This window comes from Pelophylax lessonae, assembly GCF_965119305.1.
Source record: "Pelophylax lessonae genome assembly, chromosome: 4".
Taxonomy (NCBI): Eukaryota; Metazoa; Chordata; class Amphibia; order Anura; family Ranidae; genus Pelophylax; species Pelophylax lessonae.
The window spans coordinates 575,313,940-575,334,692 of NC_138771.1; the positions used below are offsets into that span (position 1 = coordinate 575,313,940).

A 20,753-nucleotide genomic window follows, 5' to 3' on the forward strand; every position below is an offset into this window, starting at 1 on the left:
AAGGAGACAAGTGCCCTCAAGTTACTACTTGGCCCTACAGGAGTATCCCACAGTTATGCTGATCCCATTTAAGTGCAAGTTTTCAATAAAGCATCAAAAATGATACCCCCAGACTATTCATTGAGCCAGAAGAGTGACTGTAACTGTGTGTCTGGCTGCTGGTGCACTTACTGGGGAAAGAACCTTGGGACTAAATCAGCAGGCTCTTTAGGGGGTGAACACTACAAGATGCATGAACAGCAGGAAAAAAAAGCATTTTTCCATTTCTTTTACAGGGTTCAGGGTTTCACTCTCCCTCCAGCCCTCTCTCTTCTTTCCTCTTTCTCTCTCCCTCCATCCCTCTTTCTTTCTCTCTTTCTCTCCCCCTCCATCCCTATTTCTTTCTTTCTCTCTCTCTCTCTCTCTCTCTTCCTCCATCCCTCTTTCTTTCTCTCTCTCTTTCCATCCCTCTTTTTTTCTCTTTCTCTCTCTCCCTCCATCCCTCTTTATTTCTCTCTCTTTCTCTCTCCTTTCCTCCATTACTCTTTCTTTCTCCATCCCTCTTTCTTTCTTTTCTTCTTTCTTTCTTTCTTTCTTTCTTTCTTTCTTTCTTTCTTTCTTTCTTTCTTTCTTTCTTTCTTTCTTTCTTTCTTTCTTTCTTTCTTTCTTTCTTTCTTTCTTTCTTTCTTTCTTTCTTTCTTTCTTTCTTTCTTTCTTTCTTTCTTTTTCTTTTCTTTCTTTCTCTTTCTTTCTTTCTTTCTTTCCCCATCCCTCTTTCTTTCTCTCTCCCTCCATCCCTCTCTCTTTCCTTCTCTCTCCCTCCATCCCTCTCTCTTTCCTTCTCTCTCCCTCCATCCCTCTCTCTCCCTCCATCCCTCTTTCTTTTTTTCTCTCTCTCCCTCCTTCCATCCCTATTTATTTATTTCTCTCTCTCCCTACACCCCTCTTTCTTTCTCTCTCTCCATCCCTATGTCTTCCTCTCTCTCTCCATCCGTCTTTCTTTCTTTCTCTTTCTCTCTCTCTCCATCCCTCTTTATTTCTCTCTCTTTCTCTCGCCCTCTCTCTATTCCTTTTTATTTTTCTCTCTCTCCATCCCTCTTTCCCTCTCTCTCCCTCCATCCCTCTTTCTCTCTCTCTCTCCCTCCATCCCTCTTTCTCTCTCTCTCCCTCCATCCCTCTCTCTCCCTCCATCCCTCTTTCTTTTTCTCTCTCTCTCCCTCCTTCCATCCCTATTTATTTATTTCTTTCTCTCTCCCTACACCCATCTTTCTTTCTTTCTCTCTCTCCATCCCTATGTCTTCCTCTCTCTCGCCATCCCTCTTTCTTTCTCTTTCTCTCTCTCTCCATCCCTCTTTATTTCTCTCTCTTTCTCTCGCCCTCTCGCCATTCCTTTTTATTTTTCTCTCCCTCCATCCCTCTCTCTTTCTTTCTCTCTCCCTCCATCCCTCTTTCTTTTTCTCTCTCTTTCCCTCCTTCCATCCCTATATATTTATTTCTCTCTCTCTCCCTCCATCCCTCTTTCTCTCTCTCCCCCCCTCCATCCCTCTTTTCTTTCTTTCTTTCTCTCTCTCCCTACACCCATCTTTCTTTCTCTCTCTCTCTCCCTTCCTCCCTCCCTCTTCCTCTCTCCCACCTTCCCCTTTCTTTCTTTCTTTCTTTCTTTCTTTCTTTCTTTCTTTCTTTCTTTCTTTCTTTCTTTCTTTCTTTCTTTCTTTCTTTCTTTCTTTCTTTCTTTCTTTCTTTCTCTCCCCCTCCACCCCTCTTTCTTTCCCTCTCTCCATCCCTCTTTCTTTCCCTCTCTCCTTCCCTCTTTCTTTCCCTCTCTCCATCCCTCTTATTTTATCTTTATCTCTCCCTCCTGCCCTTTCTCTCTCTGTCTCCGCCTCTCTTTATTTCTTTCTTTCTTTTTTTCTTTCTTTCTTTCTTTCTTTCTTTCTTTCTTTCTTTCTTTCTTTCTTTCTTTCTTTCTTTCTTTCTTTCTTTCTTTCTTTCTTTCTTTCTTTCTTTCTTTCTTTCTTTCTTTCTTTCTTTCTTTCCCCATCCCTCTTTCTTTCTCTCTCCCTCCATCCCTCTCTCTTTCTTTCTCTCTCCCTCCATCCCTCTCTCTCCCTCCGTCCCTCTTTCTTTTTCTCTCTCTCTCTCCCTCCTTCCATCCCTATTTATTTATTTCTCTCTCTCTCCCTACACCCCTCTTTCTTTCTTTCTCTCTCTCCATCCCTATGTCTTCCTCTCTCTCTCCATCCGTCTTTCTTTCTCTTTCTCTCTCTCTCCATCCCTCTTTATTTCTCTCTCTTTCTTTCGCCCTCTCTCCATTCCTTTTTATTTTTCTCTCCCTCCATCCCTCTCTCTTTCTTTCTCTCTCCCTCCATCCCTCTTTCTTTTTCTCTCTCTCTCCCTCCTTCCATCCCTATTTATTTATTTCTCTCTCTCTCCCTACACCCCTCTTTCTCTCTCTCTCTCTCCATCCCTCTTTATTTCTCTCTCTTTCTCTCGCCCTCTCTCCATTCCTTTTTCTTTTTCTCTCTCTCCATCCCTCTTTCTCTCTCTCTCTCCCTCCATCCCTCTTTCTCTCTCTCTCCCCCTCCATTCCTCTTTTCTTTCTTTCTCTCTCTCCCTACACCCCTCTTTCTTGCTCTCTCTCTCCATTCCTCCCTCTTTCTCTTCCTCTCTCCCGCCTTCCCTTTTCTTTCTTTCTTTCTTTCTTTCTTTCTTTCTTTCTTTCTTTCTTTCTTTCTTTCTTTCTTTCTTTCTTTCTTTCTTTCTTTCTTTCTCTCTTTCTTTCCCTCTCTCCATCCCTCTTATTTTCTCTTTATCTCTCCCTCCTGCCCTTTCTCTCTCTGTCTCCGCCCTTCTTTCTTTCTTTTTTCTTTCTTTCTTTCTTTCTTTCTTTCTTTCTTTCTTTCTTTCTTTCTTTCTTTCTTTCTTTCTTTCTTTCTTTCTTTCTTTCTTTCTTTCTTTCTTTCTTTCTTTCTTTCCTCTCTCTCCCTCCACCCATCTTTATGTATCTCTCTTTCTCCCTCTCTCTCTCTCTCTCCATCCCTCTTTCTCTCTCTCTTTCTCTCTCTCCATCCCTCTTTATTTCTCTCTCTTTCTCTCTCCTTCCATCCCTCTTTCTTTCTCTCTCCCTCCATCCCTCTCTTATTACACAGACGAACTGAAATTAGGCCAGTTCAGCAGGTACTGAACAAATTTCAATCCATCTATCGTCAGACTGGTTGTTCTGAAGTCGATGTTGCACTTTATTTGTTAAAAAAGGAGAACGTATGATATATATATATATATATATATATATATATATATATATATATATATATATATATATATATATATACAGTATCTCACAAAAGTGAGTAGTGAGTACACCCCTCAAATCATTTTCATGTGACAACACTGAGGAAATGACACTTTGCTACAATGTAAAGTAGTGAGTGTACAGCTTGTATAACAGTGTGCTGTCCCCTCAAAATAACTCAACACACAGCCATTAATGTCTAAACCACTGGCAACAAAACTAAGTACACCCCTAAGTGAAATATGTCCAAATTGGTGTTGGAGGTGTGTTTGGGGGTCGGTATCATGTTGGAATACTGTCCTGCGACCCAGTCTCCGAAGGGAGTAATCATGCTCTGCTTCAGCATGTCACAGTACATGTTGGCATTCTTGGTTCCCTCAGTGAACTGTAGCTCCCCAGTGCCGACAGCACTCATGCAGCCCCAGACCATGACACTCCTACCACCATGCTTGACTGTAGGCAAGACACACTTGTCTTTGTACTCCTCACCTGGTTGCCACCACACACGCTTGACACCATCTGAACCAAATAAGTTTGTCTTGGTCTCATCAGACCACAGGACATGGATCCAGTAAATTCATGTCCTTAGTCTGCTTGTCTTCAGCAAACTGTTAGCAGGCTTTCTTGTGCATCATCTTTGGAAGAGGCTTCCTTCTGGGACGACAGCCATGCAGACCAATTTCATGCAGTGTATGGTCTGACCACTGACAGGCTGACCCCCCACCCCTTCAACCTCTGCAGCAATGCTGACAGCACTCATACATCTATTTCCCAAAGACAGCCTCTGGATATGATGCTGAGCATGTGCACTCAACCTCTTTGGTCGACCGTGGCGAGGCCTGTTCTGAGCGGAACCTGTCCTGTTAAACCACTATATGTTCTTGGCCACCATGCTACAGCTCAGTTTCAGGGTCTTGGCAATCTTCTTATAGCCTAGGCCAGTGATGGCGGACCTTGGCACCCCAGATGTTTTGGAACTATATTTCCTATGATGCTCAACTATACTGCAGATGCCATGAGCATCATGGGAAATGTAGTTCCAAAACATCTGGGGTGCCAAGGTTCGCCATCACTGGCCTAGGCCATCTTTATGTAGAGCAACAATTCTAATTTTCAGATCCTCAGAGAGTTCTTTGCCATGAGGTGCCATGTTGAACTTCCAGTGACCAGTGAGTAAGAATGATAACCTCAAATTTAACACACCTGCTCCCCATTCACACCTAAGACATTGTAACACTACGAGTCACATGACACCGGGGAGTGAAAATGGCTAATTGGGCCCAATTTTGACATTTTCACTTAGGGGTGTACTCACTTTTGTTGCCAACTGGTCAGACATTAATGGCTGTGTGTTGAGTTATTTTAAGGGGACAACAAATTTATATTGTTATACAAACTGTACACTCACTACTTTACATTGTAGCAAAGTGCCATTTCTTCAGTGTTGTCACATGAAAATATATAATAAAATATTTACAAAAATGTGAGTGGTGTACTCACTTTTGTGAGATACTGTATATACACTCTCACACACTTTTTTATTTTTGAAGTGGGGGGGTCTTGTGTGTTTTTTTTAATTTTTGGCATCAGAGGTGTGTTAAGACTGTAATTGTAATTATACTATTGCCTGCTAGTGCAAATGTGTATTGTTGCCTAACTATAAAGTGTTATGATTCTGTTTAGAAACCACTATATATATATATATACCTAAGGTTGGACTTCAGACCTTTCATTCGCTTCCAGAAAGTGGGATGGAAGTCTTTTTCAGAAGGGGGCTCTGGAAATGTGGTCTATGTTACTATATGGAAGGGTCTTGATCAAATAGGAAATCTCCACTTTTCTTGTAAACTGCCTTTAAATAAAGTTTTGCACGTATAATGGCAATTTTTAAATAAATGGTTATGATTGCTATTAGTAGCTTTTTCTTTTTTATGTATTGTTTTTGGCAATCAAGAAGTTGTTTTCAAATGGGTTGTCTTCTAAAAACTGTAGAAAAGAATAAGCAGAAGTGCTGCCTACTACATCTGTTTCAATGTTAGCCTTTCATTTTTAGATACTCTGATGAGCCAGGCTTGATGTCTTCAGAGGAAGTCAAAAACTGACTTGCCCCTTCCCTAACTTATATATTGGTTCTTCAAATGAACTGAAATGGCTCCAGTGGGCAGTTTCAAAGCTGGAAAGGATGGACCAACCATTAATTTTCTCTGGGGATTTCAGGATTTGCATATCAGAGGACTCTGGCTGCTGGAGGAGGCTGAAGACCCTGTACAGGGATATGTGCAGGCGCCTGTCGCACCTGTGGACACCTTTAACACAAGGGGCCAGTTTAGCAGTTGTAACATGATGACAGTTGTAGTTTAACTATTTTTAAGTGCCTAACAGTTAAGCCTCTTACTTTTTTTTTTTTTTTTCTGGGTAAGCCTGTGTTTTGGCATCAAAAAAGATAGTATGTTTTGTTCTATCTCTCATATACATTCATACCATACAGTTATTATATAAAATGTTTTTAATGATCTATGCAGAAAATCAAGAGATATGAAGATGGAGTGCTGCTGTGTATATTAGACGTTCTTGCAGCAGCGAGCTAAGGTCCAGTCTGTTTCAAAGCATTCACATCGGCAGGAATCAGGACCTGGAAATGTACTTGTACCACAGCCATTGGCGCATGAGCACGAAAGAGCCGTATAGCCTGAAAAAAAGAAAACAACGTCATCTGCCTGGGGAAGAACTACGTCAATATTAGGATAAAATGGTCAGATGCACTGAATAGCAATAGTTTTCTATATTTTTAAGCCAATATATAGTGCATAATCTGGTGCAGCTCTGCATAGGAACCAATCAGCTTTCAGGTTTTATTGTCAAAGCCTAATTGAACAAGCTGAAGTTCGAAGCTGATTGGCTACCATGCACAGCTGCACCAGATTCTGAGTGCTCCAGTTTTAGTAAATCCACCCCTATATGACCAATGGCAAGGCATTTGGATATTTCCCCAGCTGCCAAGGACCCCCTACTGCTATAGCAAAGGTATGTCATATCTTCTGTTTAAAGTGTATTTATAAGTAAAACCTTTTATTTTTATTTTTTGGATTTTGGATAAAGTGCTGAAGGGTTTTTTTTTTTTTTGTGTGGAGAAGATTTCTCTTTGGTTCTTGTTTTAGAGACCCAACAGGACATAGGAGGAAATTTCTGCAAAGTAAGTGGAGTTTTCCTTTTAGACAGTTGTCACCAGAACAAGTGTGCCTATTGGAAGATTTATCCCCACCTCTTGTTTTGGTGGCAGCTCTAAAATTTTGGATTTCCGATCACTTTCTTTCTCTGTAACAATAGTCATCAGAACATATAGAAAGAGTCTATATTCCTAGCCCGGGCACAGACAGAAATAAAAACCTGACAAGAGGTTTTAACCTCTCACCATTCTCCACAACCATGGCTATACATACACTTTAAGGGAATAGAAACACTAAATTCCAAATGTTAGCAAGTACTGTAATTATGGTGTGAATGTTAAAGCGGAACTAAACTCTCATAATCTGTACAAAGCAATGATGGTGTGATTTTAGCCTCTATTCAGATTTACAGTTTACATGGTGCTGCACATGTGGTTAGCTATTTGAAGGGTTGAAAGTTTAACTGAGAACTGACAGAAGCGCACTGGCAACCATAACAGTTATCATCAGAGGCATACCTTAAATGCAAATTGCTCTATTTAGTTCCACTTTAATGCCTAACTCCACATTTAATGCCCCTTCAATAGTTTGTTTGGGCCAAGCTAGCCCAAACTGTTTTACTGCACTTGATGAGCTATATTAACCGTATGTAGCCCTCAGCAACATAAACTGTATATAGCACTGTGTTCCAGCAATAGGATGGGAACTTACCGTCCCACTCCCAGAACAAAATGGAGTTGGGATGAGTTCTGCTCAGCCATTCACAGGAAGCTTTGCATTCTATGAATGAATACAAAGCTTCCTCTGTTTGGCTGAGGCTTAGAGGCGAGTGGGTAATGTCAAATCCATGGGTGCAAAGGCAAAATGCACTTTAAGAGAAATAGTCACAATTGGGCTTAGGCAAGAAAACTTTAAACTAAACCCTCTAATCCACCAAGGACTGCGCCATCTTTGCCTCTTTTTAGATCTGCTGTTACAATGGTGCTGCAAATGAGAACAGTTATAAATCTTGAAGTCTCAAAAGATAAGCAGAGAAATGACAAAATAACTGACGTAAGCACACTGGCAATTGTGACAGTTATCGCTATGCTTTGAATATAGCATCTACTGTGCATGCAAAAGTATGCAGGGTGAAAATGAAAACACAGCAGAAAACAAAACTGATATGTTTGATTAAGGATTTAATAAGTGATTAAGGATTTAATAAGTTATTAAACATTTCTAACTCTTCTGGGTAACATTTAAATTTAGGTAAACTTGAATTAACATAAAATTAGATTCTTGCAAGATTAGTATTAACCCTTTTTGTCAGATCATTAATTTTAACAAACGTCTTCTCATAAGAATACATGTGCATTTAACATATTTAGGCATGTTTTTACCTGTAAAAGCCTCCATTGTGCAGACATCCAAAAGCCATGAGGCCGCTCCTGTGTGCTGCCATCTTGGATGTGATCTTAGCAGCTGCAGCCGACTCAGAGCTGTCAATCCAGTGACACTATATAGCAGCCTTCCTCAACCTCTTAAATGTGGAGGAACCCTTCAAATAACTTTTAGATGTAGCACCCTCCTAGTGTAGGATGCTAGTTTAATTTAGTTTGTCTCCTTCTGCAATCAAGAGAGCACTAATAATTTGCCTTGGTCTGTTCAGGGTTTCAGAGGCTGGGAGTTTGATTGTTTCCCCTGACTCTGGAAGAAGACTCCAGAGCTTAGGGAGGGAGATGCAAACAACCAGCCTGAATATTTTTCATGCTCCAGACAATCCCTGGCGAGGAGTGTCCAGAAGGGGGGCTGGAAAGGTGATAAATAGTCTGAAGCACTGGAGAGCAAGGGTCCTTTCCCCCAGGAGGGTTCCAGAACCTGAGGGGCTTCTGCCCTCAGGCAGCCCAATGTTTATGCAGCTGTTCTAGAAGCCTCAGTGGTGTTAGGGCAAAGGACCTGGATGGATCTGCTTAAAAGCTGATTGCAGGACCTCACCACAAGGGATCTGGTCTGTAGAAGTTCTATTTCACTCACTGGATTGTGTCTGGAGGAAGCTGGAAGGTGGCAACTGTCTTGGGGACTTGTGAGTAAAGACCCTAATGGGCCATACACACTATAAGATTTCCTGAAGATTTTTTCCTTTAGACTTACTAAAACCGTATAATATGAGGTCAAACCTAAACACTTTCAATTTGTATGCAATCTGGCAGGCCCTTGCACTACATAGAAAAGGTAAATCTGAAGGAAATCTAACCACAAAAGTTGGATAGTGTGTATCCAGCTTAAATTGATCCCTGTGTGCAGTGTTCTGGAAATCGCATTGCCTACCAGTAGTTGTGCATAGGCACCTCCCTGAATAGAACAGCAGGGGAGATCGCTGTACTAACATTGGATCTCCTCCTGAGATGTCAGTTTTTTGTTCAGCCCTGTTGGTTTAAACAAACTACTAGTGTGTACAAGGCTTTAGTCATTAGCTGTGAGGTCTAATGGGCCATACAGACTATAAGATTTTCTGAAGACTTTTTCCTTTAGACTTACCAAAACCATATAATATGCAGTCAAACCTAAACACTTTCAATTTGTATGCAATCTGGCAGGCCCTTGCACTACATAGAAAAGGTAAATCTGAAGGAAATCTAACCACAAAAGTTGGAAAGTGTGTATCCAGCTTTAGCCTGTTTAGAAAATTATGTCATGGTCTTCAGCTGTGAGAGTTTAGGCTGTTCAACATTCACTCTTAATTAAGGAGAAGATTGTCCTCTAGTTGCTATGTGCTAATTGTTTTGGAGTACTCCATGCCCTAAAGTTTCTTTAAACAATAAATCTTAAACATCCCCTAATCTGTGTTACTGGAGCCCGTGTGAATGGACTACTGCGTGCGGTGGTGGGCAACCTCTGTACTTTTCGGAAAGAACAAATTATTACCAGCGGCCCCTACAGTGGTAGGACTACACAGGTCTCAGTGAATCCCTGCAAATAATTATTATATCAACAACTAATGGTACATTAGTGTGGTAGAAAGGAGTAAGAGAAAGATCATTGGTGTTAGTGGTTACATATCTGAGAGGTAGAAATTGCTCTTTGCACAAGAAACCCTCGTACATTTTTGGAGGAACCCTGGGGGTTCCATGGATCAATGATTGAGCCAGGCTTCTCTATTATCCTTCCCTCCTCTCCTGACAGCTATATAAAATGTTCTGTGGGAATACCGGTTGGAGGAGTTAAGCCAGCACATCCAGAAAAAAAAAAAAGTAGAGGGCTACGACATGCAAGGAGGGAGGGGCTAAAACAGATGTCCTTATTTGCCTGTTTGTGCCTGATCACACAGTATAATGCTAGAAGGCCAGGATACAGCCAGGCAACATGGTCAGAATGACAGCCAGGGAACTGGATTTTTCAAGAGACTTCAACAGATTGCAGCAATAATGTTTCTCTAGAGATTAGGTTTACGTTAAAACAGGTTATTATACTATGAAAAAATATCTTACCTGCAGGGCATTTTGCATTAACTCCATTGGCTTTACTATCTACGCATTTAAGTTCTGGAATTTTACATTTACACTCAGATCCTCCTGTATTAGTAGATCCACCTTCATATCCTCCGCTTCCACCAGTATTAGGACGTCCTCCACTTCCTCCTGTGCCAGGACGTCCTCCACTGTATTCTCCACTTCCTCCTGTGCCAGGACGTCCTCCATTGTATTCTCCACTTCCTCCAGTGCCAGGACGTCCTCCACTGTATTCTCCACTTCCTCCTGTGCCAGGACGTCCTCCATTGTATTCTCCACTTCCTCCTGTGCCAGGACGTCCTCCACTGTATTCTCCACTTCCTCCTGTGCCAGGACGTCCTCCACTGTATTCTCCACTTCCTCCTGTGCCAGGACGTCCTCCACTGTATCCTTCACTTCCTCCTGTGCCAGGACGTCCTCCACTGTATTCTCCACTTCCTCCTGTGCCGGGACGTCCTCCACTTCCTCCTGTGCCGGGACGTCCTCCACCATATACCCCACCTCCTCCTGAGCTGGGATACCCTCCTCCGTAATTAGGATTTCCTCCAAAAGGATTGCCAGGTCCAAAAATTCCTGTAAGCCAAGCTGGCTGAGAATCTGCAGAAATATGAACACAAGCCAAGATATTTTTACATACACTGAATCCGCAAAGTATTCACAGCGCTTCACTTTTTCCATATTTTGTTATGTTACAGCCTTATTCCAAAACGGATTACATTTATTATTTTTCTCAACATTCTACAAGCAATACCCCATAATGACAACATGAAAGAAGTTTGTATGAACTCTTTGCAAATTTATTAAAAATAAAAAACGAAAAAATCACATGCACATAAGTATTCACAGCTTTTGCCATGACACTCAAAATTGAGCTCAGGTGCATCCTGATTCCACTGATCATCTTTGAGATATTTCTAAAACTCGATTGGAGTCCCCCTGTGGTAATCTCAGTTGATTGGACATGATTTGGAAAGGCACACACCTGTCTATATAAGGTCCCACAGTTAACAGGGATTTCCAGAGCTAAAACCAAGCCATGAAGTCCAAGGAATTGTCTGTAGACCTCCGAGATAGGATTGTATGGAGGCACAGATCTGGGGAAGGGTACAGAAAAATTTCTGCAGCATTGAAGGTCCCAATGAGCACAGTGGCCTCCATCACCCATAAATGGGAGAAGTTGGAACCACCAGGACTCTTGCTAGAGTGGGCCACCCTTCAAGTGTTTGGGATAGAAAAGCCTTAGTCAGGGAGATGGCCAAGAACCCAATGGCCACTCTGACAAAGCTCCAGTGTTTCTCTATGTACTATGCCCACAGTTGACCATCTCCTGTAGTAGGCCCGAAGTCTCTGACCGTCTCCTGTAGTATGCCTGCAGTCTCTGAACGTCTCCTGTAGTATGACCCCAGTCCCTGTCCATCTCCTGTAGTATGCCTGCAGTCTCTGACCGTCTCCTGTAGTATGCCTGCAGTCTCTGACCGTCTCCTGTAGTATGCCTGCAGTCTCTGAACGTCTCCTGTAGTATGACCCCAGTCCCTGTCCATCTCCTGTAATATGCCTGCAGTCTCTGACCGTCTCCTGTAGTATGCCCACAGTCTCGGACCATCTACTGTAGTATGCCTGCATTTTCTGACCGTTTCCTGTAGTATGACTGCAGTCTCTGACTGTCTCCTGTAGTATGACTGCAGTCTCTGACTGTCTCCTGTAGTATGCCCACAGTCTCAGACTGTCTCCTGTAGTATCCCAGCAGTCTCTGACCTTCTTCTACAGTATGCCCACAGTCTCTGAATGTCTCCTGTAGTATGCCCAGCGTCTCTGACCGTCTCCTGTAATATGTCTGCAGTTTCTGACCATCTCCTGTAGTATGTGCGCAGTCTCTGACCGTCTCCTGTAGTATGCCTGCAGTCTCTGAACATCTCCTGCAGTACGTCCCCAGTCCCTGTCCGTCTCCTGTAGTATGCCTGCAGTCTCTGACCATCTCCTGTAGTATGTCCACAGTCTCGGATCATCTACTGTAGTATGCCCGCATTTTCTGACCGTCTCCTGTAGTATGACTGCACTCTCTGACTGTCTCCTGTAGTATGACTGGAGTCTCTGACTGTCTCCTGTAGTATGCCCACAGTCTCAGACTGTCTCCTGTAGTATCCCCGCAGTCTCTGACCGTCCTCTATAGTATGCCCACAGTCTCTGAATGTCTCCTGTAGTATGCCCACAGTCTCTGACCATCTCCTGTAATATGTCTGCAGTTTATGACCATCTCCTGTAGTATGTGCGCAGTCTCTGACCGACCCCAAAAAAAAAAAACTGCTCCGCTCTTGAGCACGGCCACCCGCCGGCTGCATTGTAAGCCAAGTGACATTTTTTAAATAGGTAGGGGGCGGGGCCCACCAGCGATGTCACATGGTGGCAATGCCCCCTTGTGACGTCACCGACTGGTGCATGCTAGGGTGGGGGGATGTCCCTGAATGGCAGTTTGAAAATGTGGTCACCCTAGTGTGAACTATGTCTTTGGAACCCATATAATCTACTGTCCACGCTTTTTTTAAAACACACTGGACTACATCTGGTGTGAACTGGCCCTTACACAATACTTTAACAGCTTTGATATTACTTTTGTATGCCTGTAGTTTAAAGAGCAATCCCGGACAAGTGGAACCAGTCAAAGAGCTACTAATGCTACCATGCAATTATTTCAAAGCCAGCAAGTCAACTCAGTTGTACATTAGTCCTTGTTCTCTGTAATTCACAGCAGACAGAATCTAGAGAGCACCTCACAGGACCATTGGGAGTGTACTGCCTGATGCATTCCTCAGAACCCACCGGGTCCAATGCTGTTAAACATGCTACACAGTTTTGATGAGGGGGTGCTTTAGGCTATAGTGAAACATTGGTTCAGTTTTAATCAGTTTCATTAATCACATCATAATAATGTATAATGGCCAACATTTTTTTAGTTTTGCAGAGTGGGGAGTCCTGGATCCTTTGTCAGGTTTTTTATTAGTGTCTGTGATCCCAGCTGGAGAGATTTTATCTCACTTCCTGTGTGATCACAGAAAAGGAAGTAAAGGGAGTCTTTCCAACATGAATGCATTCAAGAGATGTGACACTTGTACTATGAAGGGGAAGGGTTAGACAGTTTTTCTTTTGTAGGTTTTTTTTCCCTAGTGATTTGGGATGATATTCCCCTCACAGGATTTATAGTTCAAAACATGAGAAGAAAGAAGATGGGGTTTTTACGGGCCAAAGGCTTACTGTTGCCCCGGTGTCCATTTGAAACCCCCTCCCTAATATAGGACGGTGATGTTTTGGAGTGCTACCTGCCCTGAGCTGCCTATATACTGTGTATAGGCCTAATATACCTGGCATCCCTAGGAGGAACAAGGATTGTTCCCCTTTCCCCTCTTGACCTTTGACAGACTAAAAGTGTTACCTACTTGACATTCACTATATGCTGCCTATAGAGCCTATGACATGTCACATATAGGACCCTTTAGTCATCCTATTACTGCGATGCCCTTAACGGGCTTGGCCATATACTATCCACAGAGACATATTGAGTAGCCAATCAGGCCTGGAATATGGAGATGGATACATATCCACATATGCTGTGATAGTGAAACTTCTGGTCACTGGTGCCAATTGGGGCAATCATATTTTTGGACATTTTGCTGTGTCCTGCTGTTGCCTGCTACCTCCTGAGTCACATTGGAAATATCGGTCTGTTTTGGTCTCTCTGGCCCTGAGGAAGCCTCGTGTGAAACGCGTTGGCTTGCTGGGGACCTTCATTGACCGTGCTCCATCTGAGACCCTTACACCACCTATCTATACAGGCTACCAGCTCTCCCTTGTTGGGAAGTATTTCTACATTGTGACCTGATTTTGCTTTTTATTTTTATTATCTCTAACATGCGCATTTTTGCTCATGTACATTTTAAAGTTGTACAATAAAATTATCTTTTATTATATTTTTGTTGTTGTTGTGATCCTTCTCCTCCCATTGGCCCGTAAAGCCCCATCTTCTTTCTTCTCATGTTTTGCACATTATCATTTAGGGGTATGGACCTCATTAAACTGTATTTTTGTGCCCTCTAGGATTTATAGTTATTTCCACTCTATCCAAAACTAAAAGAATAGTTTTTGCTAAAGTTTATTCTGGAAATGTTTGATGCAGTATATGTTATCACAGCTTAATAAATCAGGCCCATGTCCTTCAATCACATGCCAAGATATACAGTATATGATAAATAAACCTCTAAGATCACAGCTTAAAAAAGAAAACCCAGATATTTTATGTAGATAGAGAAAAGTTGCTGATATTAAAATATCAAAATAATTAGGAGGGACACCTTCAGAGAAACAAGAAAATAAATGCTCACTTTCCACACAGTTGTGGGCATGGTCAATAAAGTGAGTGTTGCTTCATGGCATGAGGCTTTCATTCTTTAATTTGCTGTGTTTTAGAAATAATAGGGTCTGGGGGTACAAGGGGAGTAAAACAAGACCGTATATTGGTTATTTTGTCACCAACTGACACCAATATTGGGGATAAATATTATGGCCACTGACACCAATGTTGGGGGTTAATATTGCAGGCACTGGAAACAATGGTGGGAGTTATTATTGAGGCTACTGAAACAAATGTTGAGGGTTATTATTGCAGGCACTGACATCTATTCTGGAAGTTATTATTGCGGCTGCTGACACCAATGTTGAGGACTATTACTGCAGGCACTGACTCCAATGTTGGAAATTAGTAGGTTCCCAGGCCAATGCTGGCGGCTATTATTGCAATCACTGATGCCATTTATTGAGGACACCAGTGCTGAGGTTATTATTGTGGTCACTGACACCAATGCTGGGGTTAACATTTTGGCTACTGACACCAATATTGGCAATTATTATTGCAGACACTGACACCAATGCTGGAGGTTATTATTGCAGACACTGACGCCAGTGCTAGGGGTTTTTATTGCAGGCACTGACGCCAGTGCTGGGGGGGGGGGTTCTAAACACTGTCGCCAGTGCTAGGGGTTATTATTGCAGACACTGACGCCAGTGCTAGGGGTTTTATTGCACACACTGACACCAGTGCTGGAGGTTATTATTGCAGACACTGACGCCAGTGCTAGGGGTTTTATTGCAGACACTGACACCAGTGCTGGAGGTTATTATTGCAGACACTGACGCCAGTGCTAGGGGTTTTATTGCAGACACTGACATCAGTGCTGGAGGTTATTATTGCAGACACTGACGCCAGTGCTAGGGGTTTTATTGCACACACTGACACCAGTGCTGGAGGTTATTATTGCAGACACTGACGCCAGTGCTAGGGGTTTTATTGCAGACACTGACATCAGTGCTGGAGGTTATTATTGCAGACACTGACGCCAGTGCTAGGGTTTTTATTGCTGACACTGACTCCAGTGCTGGAGGTTATTATTGCAGACACTGACGCCAGTGCTAGGGGTTTTATTGCAGACACTGACACCAGTGCTGGAGGTTATTATTGCAGACACTGACAGCAATGCTGGGGGTTATTACTATAGGTTCTGACACCAATATTGAGGGTTACTGTTGGGGCCACAATGATAAACCCTAGCATTGGCATAGTACAAAAGTGTTTATTAATTTCCCCCACAGCATTTTGTGCCCACTTGCCTACTGGGGACTTTGACCCCCTTCCTGCCCAGGTCAATTTTCAGCTTTCAGCGCTGTCACACTTTGAATGATAATTGCGCTGTCATGCCACACTGTAGCTATATAAATTTTTTATCATTTTTTGAGACAGATAGAGCTTACTTTTGGTGGTATTTATTCACCACTCCGTTTTTTACTTTTTGTTAAACCAATGAAAAAAGACTAAACATTTTGAAAATAAGTTTTTTTTTGTTTCTGTTAAAAGATTTTGCAAATAAGTAATTTTTCTCCTTCACTGATATATGCTGATGTGGCTGCACTGATTGGCACTGATAGGCTGCATTGATGGGCACTTATAGGCTGCACTGATGGGCACTGATAGGTTGCACTGATGGGCACTGGTGAGGCGGTGCTGATGAGGAAGCATTGATGAGGCTTCACTGCTAGGCAGCACTGATGGGCACGGAGAGGCGGCACTAAAGGCAGCACTGATGGACACTGATAGGTGACACTGATAGGCAACACTAATCTGCACTGATAAGTGGCACTAATGTGCACTGATATGCAGCACTGATGGACACTGATAGGCAGCACTGATGGGCACTGTTAGGGCTGCACTGATAATTAGGACACTTATAATTGGTGCACTGATTATCAATGTAAAAGTCCCCTTTCACAATTGCCAGTTACCAGCTCAGCATGAGGAGAGGAATATTGATAACTGGCAAGTGTGTTTACATGTGATCAGCTGTGATTGGACACAGCTGATCACATAATCAAGGGCCACTGGTGGGGCCTCCATAGACGCACTCCCAGAACTAGACGACTGTGCTGTTGCTGTCTTTTAGCTATGGCGCTATCGGTAAGAGGTTAACGTGGCTCTGTCCACAGATAAATAAAACGTTAAAAAAAAAAACTCCCTGTAAAGAACAATACTTTTGCATAGCCACAAGTGTATCCCCCACTGTGCACTATGGTTTCTTGTGTTGGTGTCATGGGGCCAGTGGATGGAACCACAGTATGAGGGGGAAACAGGCATCTGATACTAATGTAGTAAAATGTAGGATGCAAAAGATTCCTCAGCCATTGTTTCTAGGGAAAAAAGATCATCTTAACAGGCAGTAGGATAGATAAGTATTTACAGGCAGCGCATTATCAAAGCTATTATGTAGCATGCAGAGTAAAAGTAGTATATGCTATGCAATATCCGTGGTACTTACATGTGGATGCCACTAGCAGGCAACAAACCAACAGTGTCAGCGACGCCATGTTTCTGTATAAGGGGAGAAAATCCCATTTCTGTTATTTCCATTGAAAATAAACATTTATCTGCAGTAATACTCATGAGCAGATAGAAATTATACAGAGCCCCTGTGCACTAGTGACTTGAACTACTCTTAAACTATGGCTGGTGTCATAACTGATCACATGTGCAGCATCATGGCAGTTGAAGATTAAACAGAGGCCAAGATGGCAGCTTCCTTGGCTGAAAACCATAGCAGGGTTTACTTCCATTTGTTATTGGTGTGACGGCGTCTGGTTCTTATAGGTTAAAATCTGCTGCCCTTTTAATTGTATAGTTACAATGACAAAAATAGATAAAATGGTAAAAAGGCGCTGGTATAAATAGATATCCTTACTACGTTGGATAATATTTGTAATAAATAATAAAGTGCTTGTTCTAATGTGCAAATAATGCTGTAAATATTCAAAATGAAGTGCTAGCTCTTGTGTACAAAATCACTATAAATATTTCCTATGAAGTGAAGTGAAAATCACTATGAATATTTACTATGAAATAGAGAAGTAGGGTTTACTTCCACTTTAAGTAGATCTAAAGGCAAACTTTTTTTTTCTATTTTGGATAAAGTAAGGGAAGGTTATATTAGCTATACTTTGAATTAAACTTGCATATCAATTTGTATTTAAAGACATACCTTTTGCTAGATTATTGCAAATTCACAGAATGTAAAGAATGCTGGTAGTTTTATATAAATGTCAGATAAAAGAAAAGAAGTAAAATAAACATACATACTCAACTATGTGGCTGCAGCATTGATCCGATGCTGCAGCTGTCCCCCGTTGGCTCTAACACCAAAAACTGAGTGATCACAGGACTGCTGATCTCTAATTCTCGGTCTTCACTGAGCAGAGAGCAGTGACAGTGACTATCAGTCACCCGCTGGCTGCTTTGCCCCTCACTGGAGCGCCAGGCTGTGGAGGGGTTGGGAGCCGCTGGCTCAGGTTTGCAGCAACGCTCTGGAAGGCTGAGCCAGCTGACAGTCAGGCATATGGACAGATCCCAACATTATTGTCGGGATCCCTGCAGAGCCTGGACCACTTCTGTGACCTCAGCCGCTTCTCCACAGTGCAGCTAAGGCAAAAACGTTTTTTTTTTAAATTTATTTTTATTAAGTTTAGGATAGCGTGGAATGGGTATTATTTTTTATTTGCTAATTGAAGAGAAATTTTTTTTGCTCACAAAAACATCTTACTAATAGTCCTTCCTAATGTGAATTGTAGACTTGCGTCAGCTTAGCCATCAATGTAATTCAGTTAAACAGCAGACATTTCCATATGTTATTGCATGGAAATATACATAGTATCTTAGGCCCCTGTCACACGGGCTGTCCAATCAGGTTAGCCTGTCAGTTTTTCAGAGGGACCTGATCGGACCTTGCAGTCTCTATTGAGTGGCGGATGTCAGTGGGCATATGTCCGCTGACACCTGCCGCCATCCGATCCTGCACACAAAATCCAGACGGATGGTGGTCCTATTTTCCATCTGTCTGGAAGATCAGATTGGTGGGATCGGATGAAAACTGACTACGGGTTCATTTTCACCCAATTTTCCCATAGAGGAGAGCGGGTCTCTGACAAGTCTGTCTCAGCACAGTGAGCAGAGACGAACCTGTCATCAGCCTGCTCACTGGGGATCAGTGGAGCAATCCCCCGCTGAGCAAGCGGAGTCCGCCAAACGGAGGCACCCGTGTGAAAGGGGCTTAAAGTGGATGTTTACCTTTACATACAATTTTGTTGAAGAAGAGACTTACAGGGGTTGATTTAATATAGGGATAGAGACCATGCATTTTTGAGTGCAGTTGCTCCAGGTCTTAGTAAATGAAATCCCCCGCTGAGCAAGCCAATCGGAGGTCTCCAGGTCTTAGTAAATGAGGGGAAGTTCTGCTGCCTTCCATCATCCAATCATGTGCAAGCAAAAAATTTTCCCCTTTTTTTTTCCTTGCATGTGATTGGGTATTCTTTGAAAAGTTAAGCTTTACCTCATTTACTAATCTCTGGAGCAACTGAACTTACAAAGTGCACAGTTGGTATGCCTTTAGTAAATCAACCCTACTATGTCTCTGCAATAAAGGTTTCTAATTTCTTTATAATGTGCGCTGAGTCAATCAAATGGTCAAAGATGCCAAACCTGTAAGAAGACTGTGTAAGTGCCTGTGTACTCAAGTGTTGTCTTCCTGCATTTAAATGTAGGAGTCTGAGCTGTAGCACCCTCCTAGATAGGTGCTAGGTTAAAAGCATTGTTATGCTCTGTCTGCTTATCAGGGGAGCCTGATCTGTTAGTTATGCCTGTTACATGTGTCCAGGTGTAGTCATTTGGTCTGAGGGAGTGTCCCCACTGTATCCAATAGGGGAGCGTGTTGGACAGTGGAGGAAACCTGGCCAGTGGCAAACGGGCTTTTGTGGACGTCCCAGTGGGAGGGCACCGTTGCAGTGCATCCTGGGATTAACCACAAAAGCCAAGGGCACATGTGACAGGGCGTCTTTGGTGGGAAGCAGAGTCCCAGGAGGAGGGTGACGGCTGTCTCTCCTCCTGCAGTCAGAGGAAGGTGGTCACAGGCAGTCGGCCTGGTGAGCCAGGGCCCGGGAAAGCTGACGGTGCAGCTGCAGGCAGAGTCAACTGGGAAAAACAGTGTCCATGAGTACCAGGGGGCTTGCCAAGGGGTCTGACCAGGAAGGGGGACCACTCCAGTGAAGTCAGAGGGCAGAAGGTAAGCTCACACAGTTAGAAAGAGTAAAGGGGGTGCCAAGTAGAACCCTGAAGAGTAAGAGTAAAGGGGGTGCCAAGTGGGGCCCTGAAGAGTAATTCACTACAAAGTTTGCCTATTAAATACTTCACTTCAGTGGCAAGGTGAAGCAGCGGCCTTGCCGCACTCAATTCAGCTAGAAGTCCTTTAGTTGTGCATAGTTCATCAAGTTGGAGTATCCCACTCATCCCTTCTCTCATCCCAAGTTCTAATAAAATACAAAAAAAAGCCAAATCCCCTGGACTGTTTCCTGACTGAGCCAAACATTTAGAGTACTAAGGATACATATGTTGTTGCTATGGGTAACCCAGGGGGATCTTCTTCAAGCAGTTCCCAAGGGAGTAGTGCTACACTGCATTTGAACATAAAGGCTTATAGACTGTGCACTTTGCAAAGTGCAGTTGCTCCAGAGCTTAGTAAATGAAGTAAAGCTTCACTCTGCAAAGAATACCCAATCACATGCAAGGAAAATGAAAAATAAAAACAGAATTTTTGCTTGCACGTGATTGGATGATGGAAGTTAGCAGAGCTTCTGCTCATTTACTAAACTCTGGAGCTACTGCTCTTGCAGAGTGTAACTGCACTTTGTAAAGAGGACAGTATATATTGTCCTTTAGTAAATGGACCCCTTTGACTGACCCTGTACACAAGCCTTTAAACTGAATTTGACGTAGAGGACTGTTCATTAGAAAAATAAATACCAAGGGAATATAACATAACATTATCTAATAACATAATATAACATAACATTGTCTAATAACATAATATAACATAACAGTATCTAATATAAAATAAATATCTATATTTCCCATCAACCTTTTGCTTACCTCTCACAGCAGGGAGCAAGCCAAACAACTATGGAGACAAGTCCCTTTTTATACTAACCACCACCATGAAATTCACACCCTGTATACTGGCGAGGACTTTCTCTGGGCTAACCTATAATTTATACTATAGGTGTGTATAGCTTGTATATCCTGTTTAGGGACAACACCCAATAAAAAATGATGGAGATAATTTGTATATTGGTTTTCCGTGTTCTATACCATGACATTAATACATATGCAATTAATTTGGGAGAGAAAAAATTGCACCAGACATTTTGAAGAAGAACTCTAGATAGCAGTGTTTTTATAAAATTGTC

The 20,753-nt window shown here is 42.5% G+C and overlaps 1 protein-coding gene across 1 annotated transcript; it reads right to left on the reverse strand.

The window, feature by feature from the left end:
- Positions 1 to 5,759: 5,759 nt before the first annotated feature.
- Positions 5,760 to 20,513, reverse strand: RETN (resistin). The gene is made up of 5 exons (XM_082255480.1): positions 20,437 to 20,513; positions 16,784 to 16,836; positions 10,344 to 10,526; positions 9,909 to 10,058; positions 5,760 to 5,960 (listed from the first exon to the last, which is right to left on the reverse strand). Exons 2-5 carry the CDS (start codon positions 16,830 to 16,832, stop codon positions 5,833 to 5,835), a joined length of 510 nt encoding a protein of 169 aa, XP_082111606.1. The 5' UTR covers positions 16,833 to 16,836; positions 20,437 to 20,513; the 3' UTR covers positions 5,760 to 5,832.
- Positions 20,514 to 20,753: the final 240 nt, after the last annotated feature.

Excerpts from the sequence above, each read along its gene's own strand:
- RETN (XM_082255480.1), bottom strand. The coding sequence starts at position 16,832 with ATGGCGTCGCTGACACTGTTGGTTTGTTGCCTGCTAGTGGCATCCACA. Across the intron at positions 10,527-16,783 it reads CCTGCTAGTGGCATCCACAT|ATTCTCAGCCAGCTTGGCTT; the intron begins GTAAGTACCACG and ends ATATTTCTGCAG. Across the intron at positions 5,961-9,908 it reads TAATGCAAAATGCCCTGCAG|GCTATACGGCTCTTTCGTGC; the intron begins GTAAGATATTTT and ends TCTTTTTTTCAG.